We start from the raw sequence: 25508 nt of genomic DNA, 5'->3' as shown, positions 1-25508 counted from the left end.
AATATTTGGGAAGGCATGGTAACCCGTACAAACCAAAACACCATCAAATATTTCTGTGTGTGTTTCGCCATTGGTCAAATCCTTTGTGTACACCTTCCACTGACCGCTACTTTCAAAATCATCATTTTCTTCAATTTTTAAGACCTGACAAGAAAGAAAATACGATAGATAAGAAATTGTTTATTTTTTTTTAAGTATGCATAAAAAATATTTTTTAAAATAGTAATCGGTTAAAGTGTTATGTTTACATTAATGAGCGATCAACAAACAAAATAAAAGTTTTTATACTAACATGCGTTTTATATTTCTCTCTATCGTTGCTTCTTTTCGTTGTCACTGTCTCATGATCGCCATTTCATCTAATGGTTCTCAATCATGTCGTCTGTTAAATCAAAATGAATAAAACTTCTCGCACCCTGACTGTACTAACATGTAGAAATCTAAATGTAATTTGAACAGACATCTTGTTGTTCATCTCCTTACATAGTGCCTCTGTAGATATGGTCTAAGATTGTAACCCCTTAGGTCCAAGCAGCAATATTCCTTTCTTAGGGTGAATAAAGAATAAAGAAAAAAATTATTAGAACTTCAACTCCTTTAGTGATTAAAAACTATGACTGACTCCTAACATTCTTACATCTCCACAACTTTCATGATTGCCATTTCATCTAATGGTTCTCAATCATCTGTTAAATGAAAACAAATAAAACTTGTACAGGAAAGACACAAGGAGACTTTTGCTGAGTTTTCTTCAAGGTTTAATTGCAGAGAAAATCGATTTAGGGAAGAGAGAGAGAGAGAGAGACCAATGTATGCCAACAGTCATTTCCTTCTTAACTTATTAATTTATTAACGTCAGAAATGAGTGACATAACGGACAGAAACTTGAGGTATCATTCAGCTTCGATTATTTCTACATTATTAATGTCCTTACTATGTAATAAAAGTATACGGAATGAAGTTCAATCAATTCTTCGACCAGCAATCTCCAACTATGCTGTAGTCCTCCTGGAACCTCTATCTTTTCTCCCCAATTAATATTCAACTGATTAGTAACTGAGAGGCAAGAGTTGCAGAGTCGGAAGATATAAACTCCCAGAATTCCAAAACATTCAACAATGATTCCTTATTTTAAAGTCTTCCAATCTTCAGACTGTCTATTCTTTTTTTTTTTTTTTTTTTTTTTTTTAATTTTCTTCCTTTGAAGATTGTAACGTTGGGTAAGGGGCAGCCTAACCAGCTGCCAACATTTCTCTGCTTTTTATTGAAACCAACCGAGAGCTCTTTTTAGTATCCTCGTTGTTCCCTTAAGTGCAATTGGGACAGAGGCTGAAGCCTAGATGACAGTTCAGGACCTATCAGGTTGGCGACTCTCTTTTGAACCCTGTCCAGGAGCGAGAGACAAGCAGCAGATGCACCAGCCCAGATGAAGATAAATAAATAAATTACTCATCCCAAAAGGATGCCAATAATAAAAATATCTTAAAACAACATTCCTATGTAATGATCATTTGGAAGGAGTAAATACACATGTTTAAAAAATTCATTTTTATTATTTTTTCATCATTTTTTATTTGACTAAATTTACAACATCTTAGGCCGCCATATTGCTTTTAAAATTTGGCCTTTCTAAGGTTCGACAGATTGGCCTTTTTAAGGCCAAATTTTAAAAGCAATATAACGGTCTCAACTGTCGCACATTTAGTCTAATAAAAATGATGAACAAATAATAAAAATGATGAACAAATAATAAAAATGATGAACAAATAATAAAAATGATGAACAAATAATAAAAATGATGAACAAATAATAAAAATGATGAACAAATAATAAAAATGAAATTTTTTTCTGGTTTTATCTTAGCCTTTGGGTTTAATGTGTTTTATATAAAAATAGTTTTATCATTTTTTTTTGTCTGTCAAATAATTTACACCGCTAAACTACACATTTACCCAAATTTTCATTACATTTTCGATACTTATTCCCTCCTCCTCCCCCCCCCCCAGACAAAAGAAGGGTGGACCTGTAAATCGTCCATTCATCTGTTCGCACTTTTATCAAGAACTACACTTTGGAATTTTTTAAAATTTTGCACAAACATGAAACATGATATGAGTAAAAAAGTAACAGAATGGATTTTCCGAGAAAACTCTGCTTGCCCCCATAGCAGTGCCTTTTGGGTTAAAATGGCGAAAATTGACACTTTTGTGCTTATTAAAAAAAAATTGATGATTTGGATTTTTGTAAAACTTTCTGAAAAGTTGTAACTAACTAATTTCTATACAATTTTGTTTGTCTATACTTCATGATATCTCTTGGGTATGCTCCAGGGGCTCTTTTAGTGCTAATAAAAACACTCCATTTTTGGAACTATTTTACCATTTTTGTCCAAAGTTTTCTGTGTATGTCTATTTAGCAGTTTTGCATGGTGCTGAACTCAAATTTAAATATGTTAAGGCCTTGGGGGTTTTGGGGGCTAAATAGTGGAGGGCAAATGATGGACTTAGTCATTTCTTTTTTTGCATGGTGCAGAACTCAAATTTACATATGTTAAGGCCTAAAACTGCACTGTTTGTTCATTTTCACCAGGATTTGACGTCCACTGGGTACTTTTGGGGCTAAATGGGGGGAGGGATTCTGAACTTAGTCATTTTCTTTATGCCTCGTTCACTGTGCAGTCACGTGGGACCATGCATGCTTCACTTGTTCATTTTTAAATTAACTTATATTTTAAAAGCAAATTTTGTTAAAAATATTTTAGAAAATTTTTGTTTTTATGTGTTCCCACCCCCATATTTCATGTTACAAAAACAAAAAATCAATTTAGGTTGATAAAAATTGCAACATTTCATAAAGCTGAAGAGTTTGAATTATGAAAAAAATATTTTTTAAGCCCAACATTTATTTTTCTTGAAAGTTGTAAATAAAAAATGGACAATATTGATTTTATGTCCATTTTTTTTTATTTACAACTTCAAGTAAAAAAAAATAAAATGGGCTTATAAAAAATATGTAATATTTTTTATAAGTTTAAACTCTTCAGCTTTATAAAAGGTTGCAATTTTTATCAACCTAAATTCGTTTTATTTGGTTTTTGTAAAACGAAATAGGGGTGAAGGCTAAGAAAAAAAAAGAAAAAACGGTAATTGTGGCTTGGTAGACCAACACATAACCTTCCTTAAAAATTGTTTTTTTTGTGGGTTTTCGGGTGTGCTAAAAACGAATATTGCATTTAAAATTGGGTCTGGCAACTAGTTTTCATGATACTGAAAAGATAATTTTCCGTATGTTTCATGTACTAATGTAACGAGGCGGCCATATTTGTGAAATTTTATTTGGTTTCCATCTTAACATTTTCCTTTATAATGACGACTGTTTTCAGTTTTCGGGGATACTGAAAACGAATATCGCATTTAATTTTTCTACAAATAAATAGTTTTCCAGATATTAAGCCATGTAATTCTTTATGTAATAAGTGGTGGTCATTGCTGTGCGCTGTTTTTTTTTTTTTAAATCGTATTTCAACATTTAATTAAAGTTTTATGATACGTTTTTTTTTATTCAACTGTAAGGGTATTTATTTGCTCCCCCACCAAGCAAATTAGGCACAAGGCCGATTTTTAATGTGAGGAGTGAAGGGGAAATGGGGACCAACTCCCCGGGGAGTAGGGGAGCTGGATAGTGACAATTGGTAGGGGGGCGGGGGGGGCAGGCTTCCCCTGCCAAGGTTTCTGGGGGGCGCCAAAACTGGGGTTTTAGGGGGCGCACCCGTTGTAGGAGACCCAAGAAAATTTAAAATAAAGATCTTAATAAACACAACTTTGTTCCATTTCTGAGGCTGTTTGGAGGGCAAATTTAGCATTTCTATGCATTTGGAGTGTATGTGTATCATCATTTGGAGTGTATGTGTATCAATCTTTCTCTCAATACTGGAGTTTTTCCTGATATGCTTAAGCTGGCCAAAGTCATCCCCATATACAAGAAGGGCTCAAAACTAGAGGTAGGTAACTTGGGGAGGGGACCACCACGGTACTAACCGGCATACTGTCTGACAATGATGGTATGACCCCCCCCCCTGAATGCCCCCCAAAAAATCGAGAGAAAGGCAATCCTTTAACATAAAGTAATGCATTTTAGTGCTAAAAATGCATCAACGGGGGCATCTGGAGGCCTTAAAATGGCAAAATTTTCCAGGGCTCCGCCCCGTACCCTGCTGGGGGGCTTATAGCACCCCCAGACTCCCAGCTGCATTTTTTCACGACTTCGTCGCTCATATCCGGCTTCGCTCAGCCATTGGGGGGGGGGGCGCCAAATCAGTGATTATTGGCCCCTGCAGCCATCGACCTCCCACCACGCGTTTGGGTTGCCCCCACATATGGTCTTTGCTTGACACTTGTTGCCCAGGACCCGAAGGGAAGGGCCCGGGAAGTATTATTTATTCAATTGTAAGGTTAAAGTACAGAACAAAATACCCTCCCCATGTTAAGAATGGCTTATAAAATAATAACGTTATTATTTCACCACGGATCACTCTCTGCATGAGTACCTTTTTTTTTTTTTTTTTTTATCCCTTTCTTTAATAATCTGGTAAACTAGTGTCTGTTCGATAATAATCCGCTGAAAAAAAAAAAAAAAAAAAAAAAAAGACGAAACGGTAGGTTTCTGCTCGTACACGTCAACCATGTTTTTTTTTTTTTTAACCAACACTGCTGTTTAAATCGCCAATTCCTTTGAATCACACGATAAGTGTTAAATGGAATAGATTCTAACCCAAAAAAAAACAGCAATTCTTTCCTCTTTGTTAGAAACAAAGTTCGTGGAACGTGAGAACTAAAGGACAAAATAAGGGAAGCGACAGTTACGCGTCTATTGAAAGTAAATCCAAGATGTATTTTCTATTCTCCTTAATTGGCGACAGCAATGTTTATATAAAATTACCAAATAAATTTTGCAGTATATTTTAGCTTGCATAGTTAATTTAAGAAGCCATGGAAAATATAAAATATTTTTATTTACCTCAGTGGAGAATCGAATGTGTTTCAATAAATCAAATTTTTCCGCATAAAGCTGGAAGTATTTCAGGACATCGGTATTGTGCATATAAACAGGAAAATCACTAGGAGGTGGGAAATCACTGTAGGCCATCCCCTCCTTGCTGGTGTTGGTGATGGTCGAACGCATCACCGTAGATCGTCCAACTTCATTCTCGTCTTCTGAATATCGCCACAAACCACCGACATAACGACTCTTCTCGAGACAGACAACTCTCAAACCTTCATCGAGGCAACATTTAATACCAGGGAGGCCACTAGCACCAGCTCCGATCACAGCAATACTTTTAGGCAGAGACGACATGATTGATGCTTGGCGTGAGAGTGGTTACGGATGGTTGGGCATTAAGCAAGGGAGATCACTCTTACTGAATTATTTTTTTTTTTCTTTTTACTGCATCATCACAGTTCAATTATAGCTCACATACCGTGAAAATATTTTTCTTTACCGATTTCGTTTGGTTTTCACCATAATCTATGCATCAATAAAACTAGTACAAAAATATCTAAATACGCATTGAATAACTTTTTTTTTCTGCTACTACCTAAATATTTATTGATATCAAACCTGCTGCAATTCAGTTTCTTGTTCTCTGTCAGTGGATGAGAAATCCTTCACGACTAAAACAATTTTTAATTTTTGTTCCTTTTCTCCATGTTAAAAAACGACCCTGGTGCCTAACTCTGTCCCGTGCGGAGGCATTGTAAATAGATACTATTATATAAAAGAACTTTGTCTGTGATGGGTCGATGTTTATGAAATTTCACATGAAGGTACTTTATGTGCCTGGCAGTGTTCTTAGATGGGTTTTTTTATTTGAATGTCTTCGATAAGTATCGATAATTGAAATAATCTGGTGAAAAAATACAAAATGAATGCCGATGTTTATACATTTTGACTCCTCCCTTTACTTAAAAATTCACCAGAACTCCGGAAATTAACCAATTTAAATGAAATTTTCAGTATTTAATGATCAGGGAATATAATGAACCAATTATTTTGATTTGAATCTTAGTGGAAATGTATTATTTTATTTAAACAAAAAGATATTTTACAAAAGTTATGATTTTCAGTAGTAAAAAAAAAAAAAAAAAAGCATGAATTTATTTTGTCTGTTTTATGAAAATAAAGCATCATAAATTATAAAAATTAAAAAAAAATCATTTCATTTTTACAGGAATGCTTACTCAAAGAAAAATTAATTTCTCATCTCAAACTACCGGTATTATCATTGAATTAAGCATTGTTTATTTAATATTTTCACATATAAAAATTATAATTTCAAAAAATATTTCTACTTTTTTTTTTTTTTTTTAATTACAGGTGTCGCATAATTTTTATATGTAAGATTCTAATATTTTCCTTGCTGGAATGAATGTGAAACTTTCGGTGTAACATTTGTTTACTTAAAATTTTTATATAATCTCGAAAAATAAACAAACAACATATTTATTATTATCGGCTCACATGGAGCTTTGACAAAAGTCAGTAAACGATTTGATTGGAGACCTGTGGTGTTCTCTGGAAACTGAGTGACAACAAGACGTCCAGCTTTCTCTTCTTCCTTCGATAGCATTTGCAAATAGATTTGCATCATCGCAACAGCCTCTTACCATTGATTTCTCGCTGGCAGTGGCCATTGGTTTATACTGGAATTTGAGTGGCACTAAGCCTCCCCAGGATCCCAGTTCTCTTCGCACTTGTCCAGCGAGGGTCTGGCCAGTGCTCCCTCCTCGGTCTTTCCATCATCCTTGACCCTACTCGGCTCTTTGGTATCACATTTGGGGGGGGGGGAAACGGTGGTGAAATAATGGAGAGATGCATCATGGGGGGTGGGGTAGAGCATGTAGATCTGCAGCTTTGGTGTTCTTCATTCTCTGTAACGCTTCTTCGTTATATTGTTTTGTGTTATTCTCTGCATTCAAGGGTTTTCTTTAATATTTCAGCCGTTTTTATTATTATTATTATTATTATTATTATTATTATTATTATTATTATTTTATTTAATATCTTAAGACTTTACTTCACTAATTATCTTTGAAATAGACCCAGAAAACTAATATTTATCTTTCAAAGGAGTTTTACAATGAATTCATTTAACTTCAAAATTTAGTTGAATTAGTTAGCTCACCGCGAAAACATTTTTCATAACTCTTTTTTTTTTTTCACGTGTACAAATATTTTTCCATTTGAAAATTAACTTTAGTCTTTAATCTTTTAAATACAATCAAAAGTAGTCGGAAATCTACAAAAAATTGTTAAATCGGTTTTCAAAATTGTACCCCCCCCCATCCACCATTTTTGTCCGTACCTAAAAAATGAACAACAGGCGATTTTGACCAAAGTTAACACCTTACACAGCCTAACATCACAAGTGCATTTGAAAAGTTTTATTGCCACATAAGCCGAAAGGATTGACATAAAATCAACAGTAGGTTTTTTTGATATGACAGGGCATGTTTGAAATTAACGGTTCTGTTTAAATCACAATTGCATCATGATACTTGACTTTTTCATTTTAAATATTTCAAGCCACTATCACTGCACAAGCAGTAAGGCCAGGCATATAAAATCACCAGTAGGTTCTTTGATATGACAGAGGTGAGTTTTAGTATTTATTCGCGACCAAAATTAAATAAAAATGAATAAATAAATAAATGAATGAATAAATAAATAAATAATAGTTATTTTTTAATTTTTGCCATTTTTCTTTTCTTTTTTTTTTTTTTTTTTTTTTTCTTTTGCATTTATATCTTTACAAAACTTTTAAATTTCCGAGTGAATTTTTATGACACACGGTGTGTTTATAGCTTTACGCATCATTTTAATTTTCGGGCGAATTTTCGTAAATTGATATTTTTATTAAAAATGATAATAATAAATCACGAATAGATAATAGAACTCGTTATTGTTGTTGTTATTATTATTATTATTATTATTATTATTATTATTATTATTATTATTTATTTATTTATTTATTTATTTATTTAGCTAGCTAGTTTTATTTATTTTTTAAATAAAAATATCAGTCCAAAGATTAATCAAAGACTCTTGGTCGCGAAATCTGCTCGAATGTATCAAGGTGAAGGTTAAACCGGTGTCACTCGAAATATGTCCTTTTCTAAGTGGAAGTGGAGAGAAAAGCGAATTCCAACGAAGTGGAGAAAGAAAGAGGGTAGCTATTCGAGCCATTTGATTTCTAGCGTTCGTCCAAATCACATTTCTGTTAAAGTCATGGCAGACATACCTCACTGAAGCTAGAGAAGATAAATTTTCTAGATTATGCAAAAAGAGAAATGGGAAACAGAAAGAAAAACGATATGAACAAACAAATCAATGCATTGTTGTTAAAATATAGTTGCTGTGGCAAAAAAGCAGACGAGAAATACATAAGTTATATTGTTTGGGCCGCCATTAAAAAGTAGAATCAGAAACGGAACACAAAACGAAACATTAACGCAAATTGCTATGGAATTATGTTAGTGAAAATGAATAAGTTATACTGTTTTGGTCACTTTTTGACTTATTCTAAAAAGAGAAATGGGGAACAGGACGAAAAACGAAACATATTAAAGTAAATTGCCATGGAATTATGTTAGTGAAAATGCATAAGAGTCGACTTCTAGATTTATTCTAAAAAAAAGAACGGGTAATACAATAGGTGTGTTAGAAGTTTTGGGGAATTTTTGACACCCTTAAGACAAAACTGCAAATAAACTATTTTAAAAAAACTCGTAATTCCTCTTTTTAAAGTGGGTTGTTTATTTTCTTTATGGAATATACTTCCAAAATAAGTATTGAAGTTGTTTAAAAAATAATAGAAATATTATTTTATTTTATAAAAAAAAACAGTGTTTACAAAGTGCCTACACGCGTTCATGCAGCCATTTTTTTACGTAATGAAATCAATTGAATTTTATGAGTTAAATGTTTTCAATTTTTAAACCTTAAAAATCTATCACAATTTTTTAATGGTTCAATTTTTACGATATTTTCAGGTTCGATGTGAAATTTTATGCTCTTTCCAATGAACCGAATATAATACTCTAGACAAGCGTTTTTTTTTATTCACCTCCTCCCCCCACCATTTTGAAATGTCTATTCAAATGAAAATAATTAGTTTTCTCACCTCAAATTTATATATCGCAAACTGGAGATAAAAGATCAATAAATAAAATAAGCTAATTTAAAACAAAAAAGAATAGTTATTTGCAAATTTAACTGTAAAGTCCAAAGTTTAAAACATTTTTTTTAAACCACGTTGAATTTTTTTTGTTTTTTGTTTTTAAGTAAAACCTTATAATCTTGTTATATTGTCCAGAAATTTTCGCACAATCACGACATTTTTTTCTATTTCATTCAATGTTTTTATTTTAGATATTTAAAAAAATTCACTCCATAAAGAATAAATAAAATATATTAAATCAAAAACTCATGTATTTCTTTAAGGGAAGAAAAACAATTGAAAATTCGTCGAGTGTTTTTTTAGGCAAAAACTGATAAGTAAAATGTGATCATTTTTCACCTACGATGACCCATATTTCACGAACAAGGTTGGACGGCTCACGGGTATGTGTTGCTTTTACGTTTTATAGCCATTTTATCCATCCATACTTCAAAACAGGAAGAAAGCCGCAAGAAACACCGGCTTGTTAACACCGGTTAATGCTTGCATAATGGCGATCTTTTCAAATGGTTGTTTAAAAAATTCTTTTATTTAAAAAATACATAGAATATAAAATATAAATATGGACAAGTTCTCATAAATGAAGAATGGAAGCATCCATTGATTAGTATTTTATATAGGTAACTGATTTTTTAACATTTATATATGTTTATTATATTTAGATTAAGTTAAAATTCGTTGAATTTCATGAAATCTTTTTTCATAAAATCTTTTTTAAAGAAAACCGATTTAAAAAAAATATTGTATATTTTTCGATAAAACCTATTATTATTTTATAGTTTGGTCTTTGGTCCTTTTATTGAAAAAATAGGGTTTAAATTACATTATTCATATTGTTATAAGCTTTGAAAGATAGCTATTCTAATTAATCACTCCTTTTTTAATGGTGGTTTCTGACACTCCTAGTAATGCAACAAAAAACGAAAGTAACATACAATTAAATAAGTGTTTTCATTAAATGTTATAGCTGTTGAAAAACGTAAGCGAAATGTGAATTAAAATCATTAAATGTTTTTATTACTAAAACATGATTTTAGCAGTGGCGGCTCGTGCCTAAGATTAGTGGGGGTGCTGTTTTAAAAAAAATACCTATTGTTTTAATATTGTGTAAAAATAAAACAAACATAAAAAATATAATTTATACGTATGCACACGTATAAAAATACAATAATAAAGGAATCCTAAATAGATGTAAATATTTTAAATATTTTACTTATTACATTCATTTGAAAGTAAACTCCATTCTTATTGTTTTAATTTGTGAGAAAAGATTGATAATTTTCTCCTTAACTTCTGAATGACTACTGAAGAACTTTTTTTCAATTGAAAGCACTGCACGTGCATTTAGTCTTTCGCAACCCATGGTGTTCCTTAGAAAAGTTTTTATTCTTTTCAGAGTTGAAAAACAACGTCCTGCCTCTGATGTAGTCATGGGAATTGTCAAGATAATTTTTATGAGTTTTGTGATTCCACTAAGAACATTGTTTAAATTGCTTTCTAAAATAAATTTCAGGAGATCAATTACTTTGCAATACTAATTGATACCTGACCTACTATAAAATATTTCTAGCTCAGTTTCAAACTTTTCTTTGTCAATCATGAGATATGCTTCAGTTGTCAAGATATCTCTTCTGTAGGTAGTTTTTTCTTAAAACTAGCAAAGCTTATCTTGTAAAACAATTTAGCAAGTATTAAATGTTTAGTTGAAGAATATCTGTCCGTTATATCAACAGATATATAGTCACACAGTTCTTTAGCTTCGCCCTTGAGTGTTTGTGAAGGGTTCCACAGTATTTGGTGTTTCTTATCTCTAAAATAGCAGTTTTGAAATTTGTTATGTATTCATTGACTTTATATATGATAATTTCCCGAGAAATAATTTTAACATGAGACATAATTTTATGAAATAGCTCAAACCAAAATATGAAATTTTCATCGTTCAAATATTTCAGAATTCCTGTTGCTTCTGCAACGGTCTCATCTACATATGATGTTGACTGAATTTCAGTGACAGTTTTTTAATGCTTGAACATTTTCATGAACTCTATTTATGTATGTTAAAGTTCCGCCTTGTGGCGGATGGATGTAGAATGCTTACATCCAGATGCTTCTTGAAAAATGGACAGACGCTGTGGTGATCTAGAAAAGAAAGTCGAAATAGCCAAAATGTTAGAGATTTAGCATTCTAGCATTTCGTGTAATGTTTGCTACTTTCCTCATTATAAAATTAAGTTGATGCGCATAACAGTGAGTGAAATGTGCATTATTATAAACTGCTTTTTATTTTCGCCTGAACACCAGCTTTTTTGCCTTTCATGACATTTGCATCATTTTCTTAATTTCAACTTTATCATGGAGAGACAGCTATGAAAACTCAATCTGTTGAAGTTCATTTACCGTCGCAGAAGTTATTTCTTGGGGATGTAAGGAGACTATGGTTAAATTCTTTTTATATCAATTGTGTTGGAAAAGGTAAGTACTAGGTAGTCTATTAGTAGAATATCAATTAAGGCAGAAGGAATACAATGTTTACGTGATCCTCTTTTTGCGATTCAACTGAACCGGAAGTTCTAACTGAGTTGAATCATACTTTTATAACTTTTAGGTCACAGATTTTTATTAACGAAAAAAGTTTTACTATTTAAAAACGGTTTTATTTATAAAAAGCTTGTTGTTAATTAAAAATAGGCGTATAACAAAATAAGCTTAAAATTGCTTTTTTTAATACAAATATTTTAACTTTGCCATTATAAGCCGTCGAAAAAGGGGTAATACGCCAAAACATTTGAATTAGAAAATACTATTTTAAATTGTGTACACTTTACAGAGTAATAAAAAAAATATACAAATATATTTCTTTTAAACTTTACAGATTAAATAAAATTTTACGGGCTTTTTACGCAGGCAAACAAACAAAGAACATTTTTTTAAATACATTTTATTTACAATTTTTTAATAATTTATTTTTTCATAAAAACAAAATCTTTGAAATTTACTTGCCTGCAAACAATGGTAAAGTTAGGAGTTTACCATTTAAAAATGATTTTATTGGATAACAGTTTTATTCAAAATTTAAAAATGTGTGTTCATAACAAAAATTGTAAATAAAATATAGAATAAAAAAGTTTACATGTTCGTACTATGAGCAAAGAAAAAAAATTTAAAGATACATAATTTCATAAAATAAAAATAAAAAATTTATAATAAATATAAAAATAAAAAACAAACTTTGCTATTTACTGGGCTTATTATAAAAACAGTTTTACATACTCATTTTAATTTAAAAAACTTTGTTCGAGGTGTAAAACATTGTCCTCGTGGGATGTAATGTGGGGGGTGTATATATATGTGTGTATGTGTATATGTGTGTGTGTGTATATATGTATGTATATATATGTGTGTGTGTATATATGTGTGTATATATATATTGTGCGTGTATATACATATGTGTGTATATATATATGTGTGTATATATATATGTGTGTGTATATATATGTGTATATATATGTGTGTATATATGTGTATGTATATATATGCATCATGTGTGTATATATATATGTGTGTATATATGTGTGTGTGTATATATGTGTGTATATATGTGTGTGTATATATGTGTGTATATATATGTGTATGTGTATATATGTGTATATATATATGTGTGTGTGTATATACATGTGTGTGTACATATATGTATATATATATATATGTGTGTATATATATGTATATGTATATTTATATATACATAAATTAAAAACATTTTTGGTACTGGTCGCGAGTTGAGTTCCCTGCCGAACACCCTAAAAAAACACTGACTTCTCCCCACGCATGAGCAAAGGACATGTTTTAGTTGCCATAGTAACTAAACGATCATGAATTTTTATCGACTTTGTTTTACTGTTTATGAATATTAAAATAAAAGACATTACTACACATTTATTAATAATATCTCACTTTTAATCACTTTTATCGACTTTTGTTTTACTGTTTATGTGTCACTTTTATCGACTTTTTCTTTTCTTTTTTAATAGCATTTTCTTAAAATGAATATTAAAATAATTTCCCAACTTTTTTCATTTCTATGTGTTTTTAGTTTTGTGTGCTGAATGAAACTTTTTTTTTTTTTCATTACAACAATAGTTATCGACCCCGGTTCTTTGGCTGACAAGCGACATCTAGACGGATGTTTTTCGTGAAAGATTGGAGAGGGGGGGCAGAGATTGGTGTTCAGACGAGCACCTGCCAAGGAAATAACGATAAAACAAGGATAGGCTCGCAACGTCTCTTCACCGCATTTCACAAGCGTTTGGAACTGCAAAAACTACAGCTCCAAATTGGCTCATATTGGCCGTCTTGATCGGGCATGCGCATAAGCGAACTTCACTAAGAATGTGTAACTGTGAATTTCGCAGCTCCAAGCAAAGTTTTACTTTTATGCTTATATGAGTATGGGGACAGTTATCGACATTAAGTTTCAGGATTTTATATATATATATATATATATATATATATATATATATATATATATATATATTAATAGGATATATCATGACATAGAAAGAAAAAATAAACGTATTCTTTTTAACGTGTATCGATAATATTTAGTAAAAATGACTTGTGGGTGTTACAGTTCCACAGCTCCAGGCACGAGCCGCCACTGGATTTTAGTATGAATATTAGCCATGGGTATTTATAAAAACGCATTGCCAAACTGCTATCCAGCCTAGTTTGTATGCAGCGCTAGGTGTATCAGAATTTTTGTAGGAATTTTTGACACCCCTAACACGAAACTACAAATAAAATATAAAAAATTCGTAATTTCTCTTTTAAAGGTGGGTTGTTTATTTTCTTTATGGATTATACTTCCAAAATAAACTATTAAAGTTGTATAAAAAGTAATAGAAATATTTTTTAAGAAATAGTAATGAAATTAATTGAATGTTACGAGTTCAGTATTTTTCAATTTTTAAACTTTAAAAGTCTATCAAAATTTTTCTATTGATTCTATTTTTACGATATTTTCAGGGTCAATGTGAAATTTTATGCTCTTTCCAATAAATCGAATATAATATTTTAGACAAACGTTTTTTTTATTCACGCCCCCCCCCATTTTCAAATGTCTATTAAAAAGTAAATAATTAATTTATGTACCAAAGTTTTATATATCACAAATTGAAGATAAAAGATCAATAAATAATATATTCAAATTTAAAACAAAAAAAGTAGTGTTTTTAGAAATTTACCTGTAAAGTCCGAAGTTTAAAACCTTTTTTTAAAAAAAACCACATTGTTTGTTTTTTTGTTTGTTTTTTAATGAAACCTTGTTTCTTGCTCCTTTAATTGAAAAAAAAATTAGGGTTTGAATTACATTTTTCGAGGAGTTATAAGCTTCAAAAGATAGCATGTGGAATTATTCAATAGTTTTCACGAAATTTCTAACACTGCTAATGCAGTGGCGCGCATACATGGACACAATGCACAACAACTTTAGTTTGAGACGTATACAATTATCGCCCCTTATTTCCAGGAGTTGCATGTTTCAACCTATAGATGGCGATATCAGCTTCTCTCTCTCTCTCTCTCTCTCTCTCTCTCTCTCTCTCTCTCTCTCTCTCTCTCTCATCTTACGTCTGGGACATCAAGCTGAACAGACATGTTAAAAACCCTCCTGACTTTCTTGTAACATGTCTTGTACTCATTGTACAGTGTACACGGTGTATAAGTTACGCAGTTAGTGAGCACTGTTTCTTTATTTGTTGTTCCTTTATAAATGTTACTGTTTCGATGTGATAGACAACATTCAATGACGTTCACTACACATTTGCGAAATTTGACAGATTCCTGAAATTACAGGGTGGAATGATAAAATTGTCGCCCTAGAAAAGACGACATGATTCCATTTCTGTTTGATAAAAACCAGTTTTCTTTTTTGTTGTTGCAGACCATCTACTAGTAGGCCAGTTGTGTACAAATCCCAAGAGAAATTGGAGCCTACTATCATGCCTGAAAGTGACACAATGTTCAATGAACGAGATCGAAGATGGATTGCTGTACAACTCATGCTCTCCACTGATCCAAGTTATGACAACAGGACCATTGATAGCACCCTCAAAATGCATCATTGGATTGGCATGGATAACAGAGACATACCCAGGTTGATAAATACAAAGTTTCCGGCCAGAGTTATGACATTTGGTGTGGTTTCAAGGGCCACACCTTGCCACCTCATATCTTTGAAATTGGCTTGAAAATAAACACCAAAGTATACCTGGATGTGCTGAAGAGTGTAGTGATCCCCTGGTGCAATCAGGTGGCCGCTGGCACACCCTGGGTGTGGCAGCAGGACTCGCTGGCCCACAAGTCGAAGAATAAGTCAGCAACAAAATTTTTATTAAAATGTATTGATTTGTGTGTTAATTTCGTTGTTCTTTCCATTTCTCAGTTCTCTATTTAGAATAATCTAAAAGACCAGTGGCGATTTAAGCATTCTAACTTACGATTTAAAAAAACTTTTCTTTTTTTTTTTGCTAGCAATTAAATTTTAATATATTTCGTTTTTGATTCTTCTTTTTAGAATAAGTATAGAAGTCGATTCACTTGCGATAGTGACTAAAATAAGTTTGCACCATCTTGTTAGATTTTTAGTTGAAAATGATTTTCTTTGGTTGAAAAATATTGAGTTAACACTTACCTGTGAAAACTAACTTTCTATTGAAAGTGAAGAGAAGAGTATGTCACAATGAAGAAGAGAAAGAAAATGGGTAGCTATTCAAGCCAGTCATATTTTGCTGTTCATTTGAATTGTATTTCCGTTTAAGTCATTAAAGACTTGCCTCACCGAAACAAAAAAGGTGAATTGACTTTATATGCAAGCAACCTTCCCCCTTCCTTCAAGCTTAGGGTTAGTGGTAGTGTAACATAACACGCATGGTGCACACCTGAGAAAGTCAGCAGCAGTCGTAAGATAGCTGACTAGCAAAACTTTTAGCAGCAGCAGTTGTCTGAGCACTTATGCAAATTAAGCAAGTGTGCATCGCACTGACATCACGGAAAGGAGGGGAAAAAAGAGAAAAAAAGGACAGTATGTGGTCGACTAAAAAGAGAAGCAAATTGCCATCCGGGGAAGATGAACATGTAAAAATGATGGTGTAAAAGTGCTGGTTATGTCAGGTGACGGGGACAGAGACTTTTAAAAAGCATGCTATATGACAGAGTATTGTAAAACACATGAGTGTGAGACAGAAACATAAAGAAATGCATTATTATCGGAAGAACCACAAATAAATCCTTTTCATTTTGTACTTTAAAAAATATGCTGAGTCGTATTTTCTATTTCCTTCCTTGTTTGTTTGTTCCTGCAACTGTACCAGACAATATGCGGGTCTGAGTAGTTGAAATGTAATGACAGTTAAAATGTAACGGGCACATTACAATAGGGAAACTCAACAAGTCAATTTTTGTAACTATTTCTTCAGGAATGAACCCCCCTCCCCAGCAGTTAAACGACAATCGGATATTTTATTTCGTACCTTTTAAAAACTATGAACGAAATAAAATTGTTATATGAAAAAAATAAATAATTAACTACAGTTTCAGCAAGTTAAAAATATATAGGTAGGTAGATACTTAAATTCTGCTGTGGTTAGTATAAGTTCTTTGTTGTTTTTATTTTGTTTACGATCTATCGACTTTATTTCCCATATATTTAATGCAGAGCTGTGATGTCGAATAACCTCATAACTCATAACCGACAATGTTACCCAAACGGTCGATGCGACATAATGTTACGTACTGGTTATCTTTTAGAAGGGATGACGTATGTATTTAATTGTTGTTGTTCATGTTTGTAGTAAGAGTTCATATTGTAGTGTTCTTATTGTAAAGAGAGATATATTGTAGAGACGGGGGATATTTTAATAGAGACACGTAATACACAATGAGAGGAGATTTGATATATAGATAGATAGACTGAGAGATAGTTTGACATTTACGTTTTGACAGTTGTGCATTTTTATAAACACAAAGTTCTTATTAATACAATTTCACTTTACCTTTGTTTTTGGTAGAATAACACAACACAAGACGGCAGTTATAAAAACACATGATGATACGTTTATTTCTTCTTCGACCGGTCGGACATGATTTTGTATTTTAAAGATTCAAAGTTGTTACATGGTTATCTCTAAACCCCTCTCGCTTCCAGAGAGTGCCTTGACTAACGAAGAATCGGTCTGATCTCCTCGGATCTGACTCCTCTCGCTTCTTCTAACTCACTCATCTTACTCCTTCGAACTCTTTCCTATATTGAGAAATCACATGTATGTCTGGTCGATGTGACTACAACTCACGTGTTATCAACATGCGCGATTTCCACGTTTTTTAAACCATTTCTGACGACCAGAAAATTTTCCATTCTCTTTGTTGTTTTACAAAGGAATTTGGCCTTTTGGTTAAGATCAAAGTGTAGTATCTGTTAGGATTCGGCACTTCCATTTCTCGTTCTCTTTCGGTGGAGGAGAAGTCCTTCATGACTGAGACAATTTTTATTTTTGTATCTTTTCTCAACGTTAAAAAACGACCCTGGTGTCTATTTCTGTCCCGTGGGGAGGCATTGTAAATAGGTACAAAAGAATTTAACCTACTTCTCTAATTCTGTAACCCATATTTTATTATGCATTCTTTCTATCAATGTGAATAGTTTCCAGCCAAATTTATATTTATTAAATATTTTAACAGAATCAACAATTTAACTGGACATTCCATTTATAATAACATTCTGTGTTTATGATTAACTTATGATTGGAATTCTAAATTCCAAGTCTAGCTTCGCAAGTTCGAATCCTTGACTATCCTATTTCATATTTACATTTAACTAATTCCCTATTTTTTTTTACTTACATGAAAAGGGGACAGCCCTTTATCATGTAACAATAAACCAAATAGAAACATGAAAAAAGAAGATAAAACTCAGTTTGAGTGCGTCGTTAAACTACGCAATTTTCAAATGTTTTATGCTTTCTCACGGAATAATCTAATCAATAAAAGATAGAATATCACGAAGCTACAAATAAAAACGTATAATTTTGTTTGAAAAGTTTTACGCTTAAATTGTAAAACATTAACTTGGAATAAAGTCGCTATTTTCATTTAAATGAGTAAAAAAGACTATATTCAGCCGATAAAACTTCCAACTTTCTTCAGATACGACTTACCAAATTTTGAGTATGCCTATGCCAAACTCAGGGATCTGTGTGGCATTTCGAACTCAACCCTTCCTTTCAATACACTAAGGTAGATTGTTCTTGCTCTGTCACTCACAGAGGTAATTCTTAATTATATTTTGAGTGTCGGTGGTGATAATTGAACATTTTACTTCCTGAAGACTTCATACAGATTCCCGAGTTCGAAATAAAGATGCCTAAGACGCATCTGATGAAGTTTGGAGGTTGAATCGGTCTTTAGCTCTTTTTAGTATCCTCATTGTTCCCTTAAGTGCAATTGTCTGGATGTCTTTTGCACTTGTTTCACCAGGAATATTAGTTAGGTAGGACTTCAGGTTTCAATTATACCTGAAGGAACTCAAGTTATATATATATACTAGCATGGGTGCCCGGCATTGCCCGGGTGTTTGGAGATGTATGCTGAGCAAAAAAAAGAAAATTGACAGAGTTATTGCGTAGGGAAATGTACACAGACAGACACACAGACACGTTCAGTTATATATATATATATATATATATATATATATATATATATATAATACATATTAAATACATTAGAAGCCAAAACTGCAACGCTAAGGTAGATTGTTCTTGCTCTGTCACCCACAGAAGTAATTCTTAATTATATTCTGAGTGTCGGTAGTGATAATTGAACATTTGACTTCCTGAAGACTTTCATATAGAACTGATTAACTCAGTACTTTATATGTTGCCCCAAATGTTCAGTTCGAAATTTCGTACAGATTCCCGAGTTCGATATAAAGATGCCTAAGACACATCTGATGAAGTTTGGAGGTTGAATCGGTCCAAGTTGTTTATGACGTGTGAGAAGGTCAGATAGATTTATCATCATATACATGTCCACCTCCAAATATATTTTCATACTCGTGCAACTTAACAGAATTATATGAAAGAACTTTAAAACTGCTATTTGGGCGGAGACATCAAATTAGCTCTGAACTAGCAGGGAGACCCGACGTTGCGTGGGATTGAACTGCTAGACTTTAGAACTCCCTTCCGGGATTCTGCTTTCCCAACTGTACTGACATGCAGAAATTCAAGTGTAATGTGAACAGACATCTTGCTAATGATCTCCCTTCATAATAACCCTGCAACTTATGTCCCGATAGTAGCCCCCACCCCTACTTCAAAGTGGCACTGTGCCTTGTTTGGGGTGAAAATTGAATTTAAAAAAAAATCAGTGAAATCATCCATTCATTAATCAAATAAATCGATTGCCTGCTCTAGTCAGGAACTCACATGCCTCCCCTAGTCACTTAGTTCATAATTCATCGTAGTCTACATTGCACTGTAGAGAATCTAATGCTGATTTTATGAAATTATTTTATATAATGACTTGAATTAAAGTTTAAAATACAAAAGTCAAGTACAATGATTCAGTTGTGCTCTAAATAGAAACATTCATTTTAAACGCGCCCCTGTCATATCAAAGAACCCACTGTTGATTTTATACGGCAGGTCCTTCTGCTTATGCGGTAATAAAACTCATCAAATGCATTTGTAATGTTAGGCTGCATAAAAGTGTTAACTTTAGTCAAAATTGAATTTCGTTCATTGGATTTCTTCGATTATCAATATGCAATACTTATCGGGGGTATGCCCTTGTCACGGTTATCTCTCGTCCCACCTTCTAGTATATAAAGGAGAGATGTCTGCGTATTTGTGTGTGTGCTTGTATGTCCGCTAAAAAATTTTCTCATTCGTATCGTACACGCACCAACTCACCATCTTTAGAAAGAGTGATCTCTCGGACAAATAATATCCAAAAATTAGGAAAAAAAATGGTTAATTATTTCGTGTAGAAATTGCGTTTTATTTCAAGGGTGTCACCTAAAATCGTCTCTTTCTAAAGGATTTCAACATCTGAGCATGCGTCAACCAATCAACCATTGCTCACTGAGATAGTATAATAATTGTCTGTATTTTTTAGATGAGTTGTTTTCATTGATTGAGATTGTCGGACTGACTTCCTCATCTTGGTTGTTTAACCAAGATGAGAAAGTCAGTCCGACAATCTCAATCAGAGATAGTATAAATATAAGAATTTTCATTGAGATTTTGTAATCAAAGCCGTGATCGAATGGATCAGACGATTGTCTCACAATTATTAGTTTTTAGGTTCGCACATGCTTACCGGTGGACGTTTTTTTTTTTTTTTTTTTTTTTTTTTTTATTTAAACACAGTTGCACTATTTACTAGATTTTTTTTACTGGCATCTAATTATATTAAAACAAAAAATAATTTCCTTATTTCAATTTTTTATCAGCGGTCAAATAAACAGAGAGTTAAATCTTTACAAAAATTCATATCTAATTACGATTCTTTAATTAAAACAAACAGAAAGAAAACTTTCTTTGGTTGTTATTTTTTTTAACAGTTTAAAAACTTTTTTAATGCATTATTGCATACGATAATTTGGGACGCTAAAATTAACGAAAAAAAAAAAAAAAAAACATTAATAACACAAAAGAAGCTGACGAATTGCAGAGTGAAATGTTTCGACGACTTTTTAATGAAACTAAGTTTAAGCTAATACCTTTTAGGTATTCGGGTCTGTTTTGAATGAATCAGTGGCGTAGCTAGAGTAAACGTCACCCGAGGTGACCCACTCAAATTTCACCTCCACTAACCCCCACTTAACCCTATGCTGAATGGTTAAGTTTTCATAGATTCTCTACTTGCTTCCTGACCGGTACGTTACTGCTTACACGTATAATCAAAGACAAAATCATATACGAAAAAGCAATCAGTTCAGATGCAGCTGTTCATAATATAACAATATTAATAAACTTATGAAACCCGGGTATGAAAACCTTTTTAAGAAGAAAAACATAAGTGTATGACTATGACTATACTATGAGTCACTTTGTAAATATTTGAATAAACAAATTAAGTGTTGTTATGATGATGATGATGATGATGATGAAGAAGAAGAAGAAGAAGAAGAAGAAGAAGAAGAAGAAAAAGATGCTTAAGAAACGCAGTTGAATAGAAACTCGACCTGCCTTATCAACTGATGAAACGAAGCGAATAAAATTTTAAAAAAATAAAGCAGAAAACAAGCAGTAATGATTATAATAAATGAATGGAATACAAAATTACAAAGAAAAAATAAATAAGACGCTTAAAAACGAATAGAAAAAAAAAAGTGAGTTAACAATTTTTTTTTTTTTGTATTATATTTAAATCTACACTAGAAAGAAAAAAAAACGGTACTTATGCAGTTTTGTTACCGCGATTTTTCCGAAAATTTCACGAGCGTTACCGGGCAGATGTTGAGAAGAACCAAAATATGTCAAGCCGCTTAGCCAATCGAATTCAAGTTAACAGATGCTAAAAAAATTAATTAAATGTTTTTTATTCAATTATTTTATTCATTTATTTATTTATTTATTTTTTGTCAAAGTTCACACTTTAATAAAGTTCTTTTTTTGCCAAAGTTTCCAGATAATTAAGATAATGAATCTATAACCTTTGTTGACCTTATTACACACGCAACAACGAACCACGTCCAGAGAATATGAAGGGAAGCAAAGCAAAGAAACGAAATCGAAATACAACTACAAACCAGATTGAAAAATGGAAGAAACGAAATTTTTTTTTTCTTTCACACATGTCTATTTAGGGAGTTGAGTTAGTGCTTTTCGGACACTCCCTAATAAAATAAATAATTCGACACAAGCTACTGAATAAATGAACAAACAACTTCGTAAAACTTAACAAGGAAAAGGTTTATTGAAGCGAGACAGGGTAAGATGCGAAAAAGGTATAACTCGGATAAAACTTGTCTGCCTTTGCTCGATAATTATTCCCAAGTGGGAATCGTCGATACCGGTGTAGGCAGAGAGGGAGAGTGAGGAAACAGGTCCGCTCTCTTTGGCGTCTGGCTGGAAAAGGAAGGAGTTTTTCTCGTCCGGCACGGAAGCAGTTGGAGTTCCTTAGAGGATAAGGAAGGTCCCTGCGCTATGCCTCTGATTGGTCAGTATGTGCCATATCGCACAGCCAGGGGAGGCACTGACGCACAGGAAAAAGAGTTCTATTTGTTTTTGCTACATCTATTTGAAATTTGAAAACTGTAAAAATAACATAAATGTTTTTTCGGCATTTATGCAGTTTTGTTACCGTCATTTTTCCAAACTTTCTCGAGCGTTTCCGAACATTATGAACAGTTGGATTTTAAAAATCTTTGGATTTGAACTGATTTTTTTTTCCGTGTATGATTTTGTCTTTGATTATACGTGTAAGCAGTAACGTACCGGTCATGAAGCAAGTAGAGCATCTATAAAAACTTAACGTACATCAAATCTGTTGCCAAGGCCGCTGGAAAAATGGTGGGATCTTTCTATCGATCCGGTAAATATCTCACTGCTGATGCTATTCTCTATCTATATAAGAGCCAGGTACGCCCAAGGATGGAATACTGTTGCCACATCTGGGAAGGAGCTGCTATAAAGGACTTGTCCTGCCTTGATAGAATTCAAAATAGACTTTGTATCCTCGTAGGAGATGTCCTTTTTTCCTCCTTGCAACCTCTATCTCACAGAAGCGATGTTGCGAGTTTGTCTCTGATGTATCGTTATTTTTATGGAAAGTGTTCGACTGAGCTTCAATCTATGGTCCCCCCTCGCCAAACTTTCACAAGAAACACTCATCTAGCTGTAAACACTATCAATAATCCCCCCACTCTTTATCTGTGCCTAAACCTAAACGTAGATTCCATGAACAAAGCTTCTTTCTTAGAACTGCACGCCTGTGGAATTGTCTTCCGTTTTCCTGCTTTCCGGCTGACTACAATATGGTTGTCTTCAAGTCTAACGTAAATAAGTTCTTGATGAGCCGTTCCATATGAGTTATCAAATTTACCAAATTTTCATTACTAATGATTACTATATTGTCCAATTTCTACTGTACACTCTTTAACACTTATCCTTGAGTGGCCTCTTGGCCTTGATAATGTGGTGATGCCTATGTAAAAAAAAAAAAGAAAAAAGCTAACCATTCAGCATAGCGTAAAGTGGGGGCTAGTGGGGTGACATTTGAGTGGGTCGCCACTGATTTATTCAAAACAGACCCGAATACCTAAAAGGTATTAGCTTAAACTTAGTTTCATTAAAAAGTCGTCGAAACATTTCACTCTGCAATTCGTCAGCTTCTTTTTTGTTATTAATGTTTTTGTTTTTTTTGCATAAATTTTAGCGTCCCAAATTTTCGTATGCAATAATGAATTAAAAATCGAAATAGGGAACTATTAGAAAGCTATCTGACAGAGTTCATGTGGAGATAGAAATTCAAAGATCCTTTCGTCAGGATAATAAACCAGATGGCTCAATATTACCGTCAGCTTCCTTCCACTTTCTTTACATCCTCTTCTCTACCTTCGCAGTTATCGTCTGCTCTTACAACAAAAGAAAATTTGTTAACCACTCTACCCTCTACATTAAAAAAAATTATTAAAATATAAAACCAAAGCAAACAAACAAAAAAACATAAATATGATCACTAACCATCTACAAAAATAATTAATAACTAACCAGAAAATTTTATAACTGTTGGAGACGCCCCTCCATGGGATTAATGGACTATCTCATGACGACACTTCCTCTGGTGACGTCAATTCCGATAACGAGTACCTGTGTCCGGCAGTCAGAGATTGGTACGCAGCCAAGGAGGTCGTGTGCAAACGCCCAACAGTTGAGGAATGGTATTGCTCAACGCGCCTTGCCTGTAATATATGTGAATACATGTTTGTTTCTAAAAGTCCTGTGTTCCTTTCGTTTTATTACCAGTTAACCCCATAGCAATAACAATGCCCACCCCCGCCAGAAAAGAAACAATGGTCCTCAAACAACAATAAATAATAATAAAAAATAATTAAAAGGTTTCATAAAAAGATATCTACATTTTTTTTATATCTTGTTTAGATTCTTTTACTTCGTTTCCATTTTGTTGTTAAAATAAAAGTTTAACATTACCAGTGATGTTTTAATTAGTTTCCTCTTAGCAACTATTTTGCGTTATTTGGGTTGTTGGTCTTCATCGCGTTTCTGCATCGGTGTATCCCGATTTTTCCCGATATCTGCCAGGAAACGCTCGTGTAAGTTCGGAAAAATTACGGTAACAAAACTGCATAAGTGGCGAAAAAATTTTATGATATGTCTACAGTTTTGTTTCATTATATAAAATTTGAAATAGACATGTGTAAAAGAAAAAAAACATGATTAGTTTCTTCCATTTTTCAATCTGGTTTGTAGTTGTATTTATATAAAACAAAAACAAAAAAATAGAACAGAGTGTTACAAGGCAGGGACAAAACAAATCCCAATAAATGTTTTTATTAAATATCAAAACATTACATGAAACGCTACACACCATCGTACTTTGATCTTTAAAAGCAAATGTTCACTTTCAGAACATTTAAATGCAAAACGCGGCAATTCACAAAAGAATGTACCTTCGATATTATAGTCCGAGAATGAAGGTTTTCTTGTTTTCCTTCAGGCAAACTGGTCAATGATATTGTCAAAATCTATTTGTCTTGTAAGTTCGTTTTCAATGGACAAAACACCCAGATTCGATAGCCTTGACTCGAAGGTATTTTTTAGAAGTTTCATTTTCGAGAAACTTCTTTCACACGATGCCACAGAAACACATATTGTCAGAAGGAATATTACAGCCAGCATAAAATATGGCAATAACTCAACAAAATCCCACTTGAAAATAAACTGTAGGAATTGCAGTCCAGTCCACTGCTTGGCTTTTTACAAGTTTATTTCGCTTGCATGTAGGTGTCGCCTTAAACGTGGAACTTCTAGACAAAGGTCTTCTGCAGATAGCTCATCGTATACAGATGTGAGCTTGGTAACAGACAATTGTGTTTCTTTCTCGCCGTCACAAATAATATGATCTAGCTGAATGGTAGAAAAAGTTAAAATGTCAGTCACTACCTGTAATCTAGTAGTCGATATTTTAACATTGCTTTCTTAGTCTCCTGCTGCAACGACAATCCGGCATCTTTTGCCTCCTCTTCTGG

General features: G+C 32.8%; 1 protein-coding gene across 1 annotated transcript in view; it reads right to left on the bottom strand.

Annotated features, from left to right (window-relative positions):
- LOC145285850 (flavin-containing monooxygenase 5-like) overlaps window positions 1-5433 on the bottom strand; it is a 27988-nt gene extending 22555 nt beyond the window's left edge. Inside the window, exons 1-2 of the mRNA XM_080134290.1 lie at window positions 5017-5433; window positions 1-144 (exon numbers count right to left, since the gene is read on the bottom strand). The exon at window positions 1-144 is cut by the window's left edge and continues 156 nt beyond it. Coding sequence (XP_079990416.1) covers window positions 1-144; window positions 5017-5355 — 483 coding nt within the window. The 5' untranslated portion in view covers window positions 5356-5433. The remainder of the gene's footprint in view (window positions 145-5016) is intronic.
- Between the last annotated feature and the right edge of the window lie 20075 nt (window positions 5434-25508).

Source organism: Euprymna scolopes, chromosome 10, assembly GCF_053919585.1.
Source record: "Euprymna scolopes isolate OS-2025 chromosome 10, ASM5391958v1, whole genome shotgun sequence".
NCBI lineage: Eukaryota > Metazoa > Mollusca > Cephalopoda > Sepiida > Sepiolidae > Euprymna > Euprymna scolopes.
This window is presented reverse-complemented; position numbering and strand designations above follow the sequence as displayed.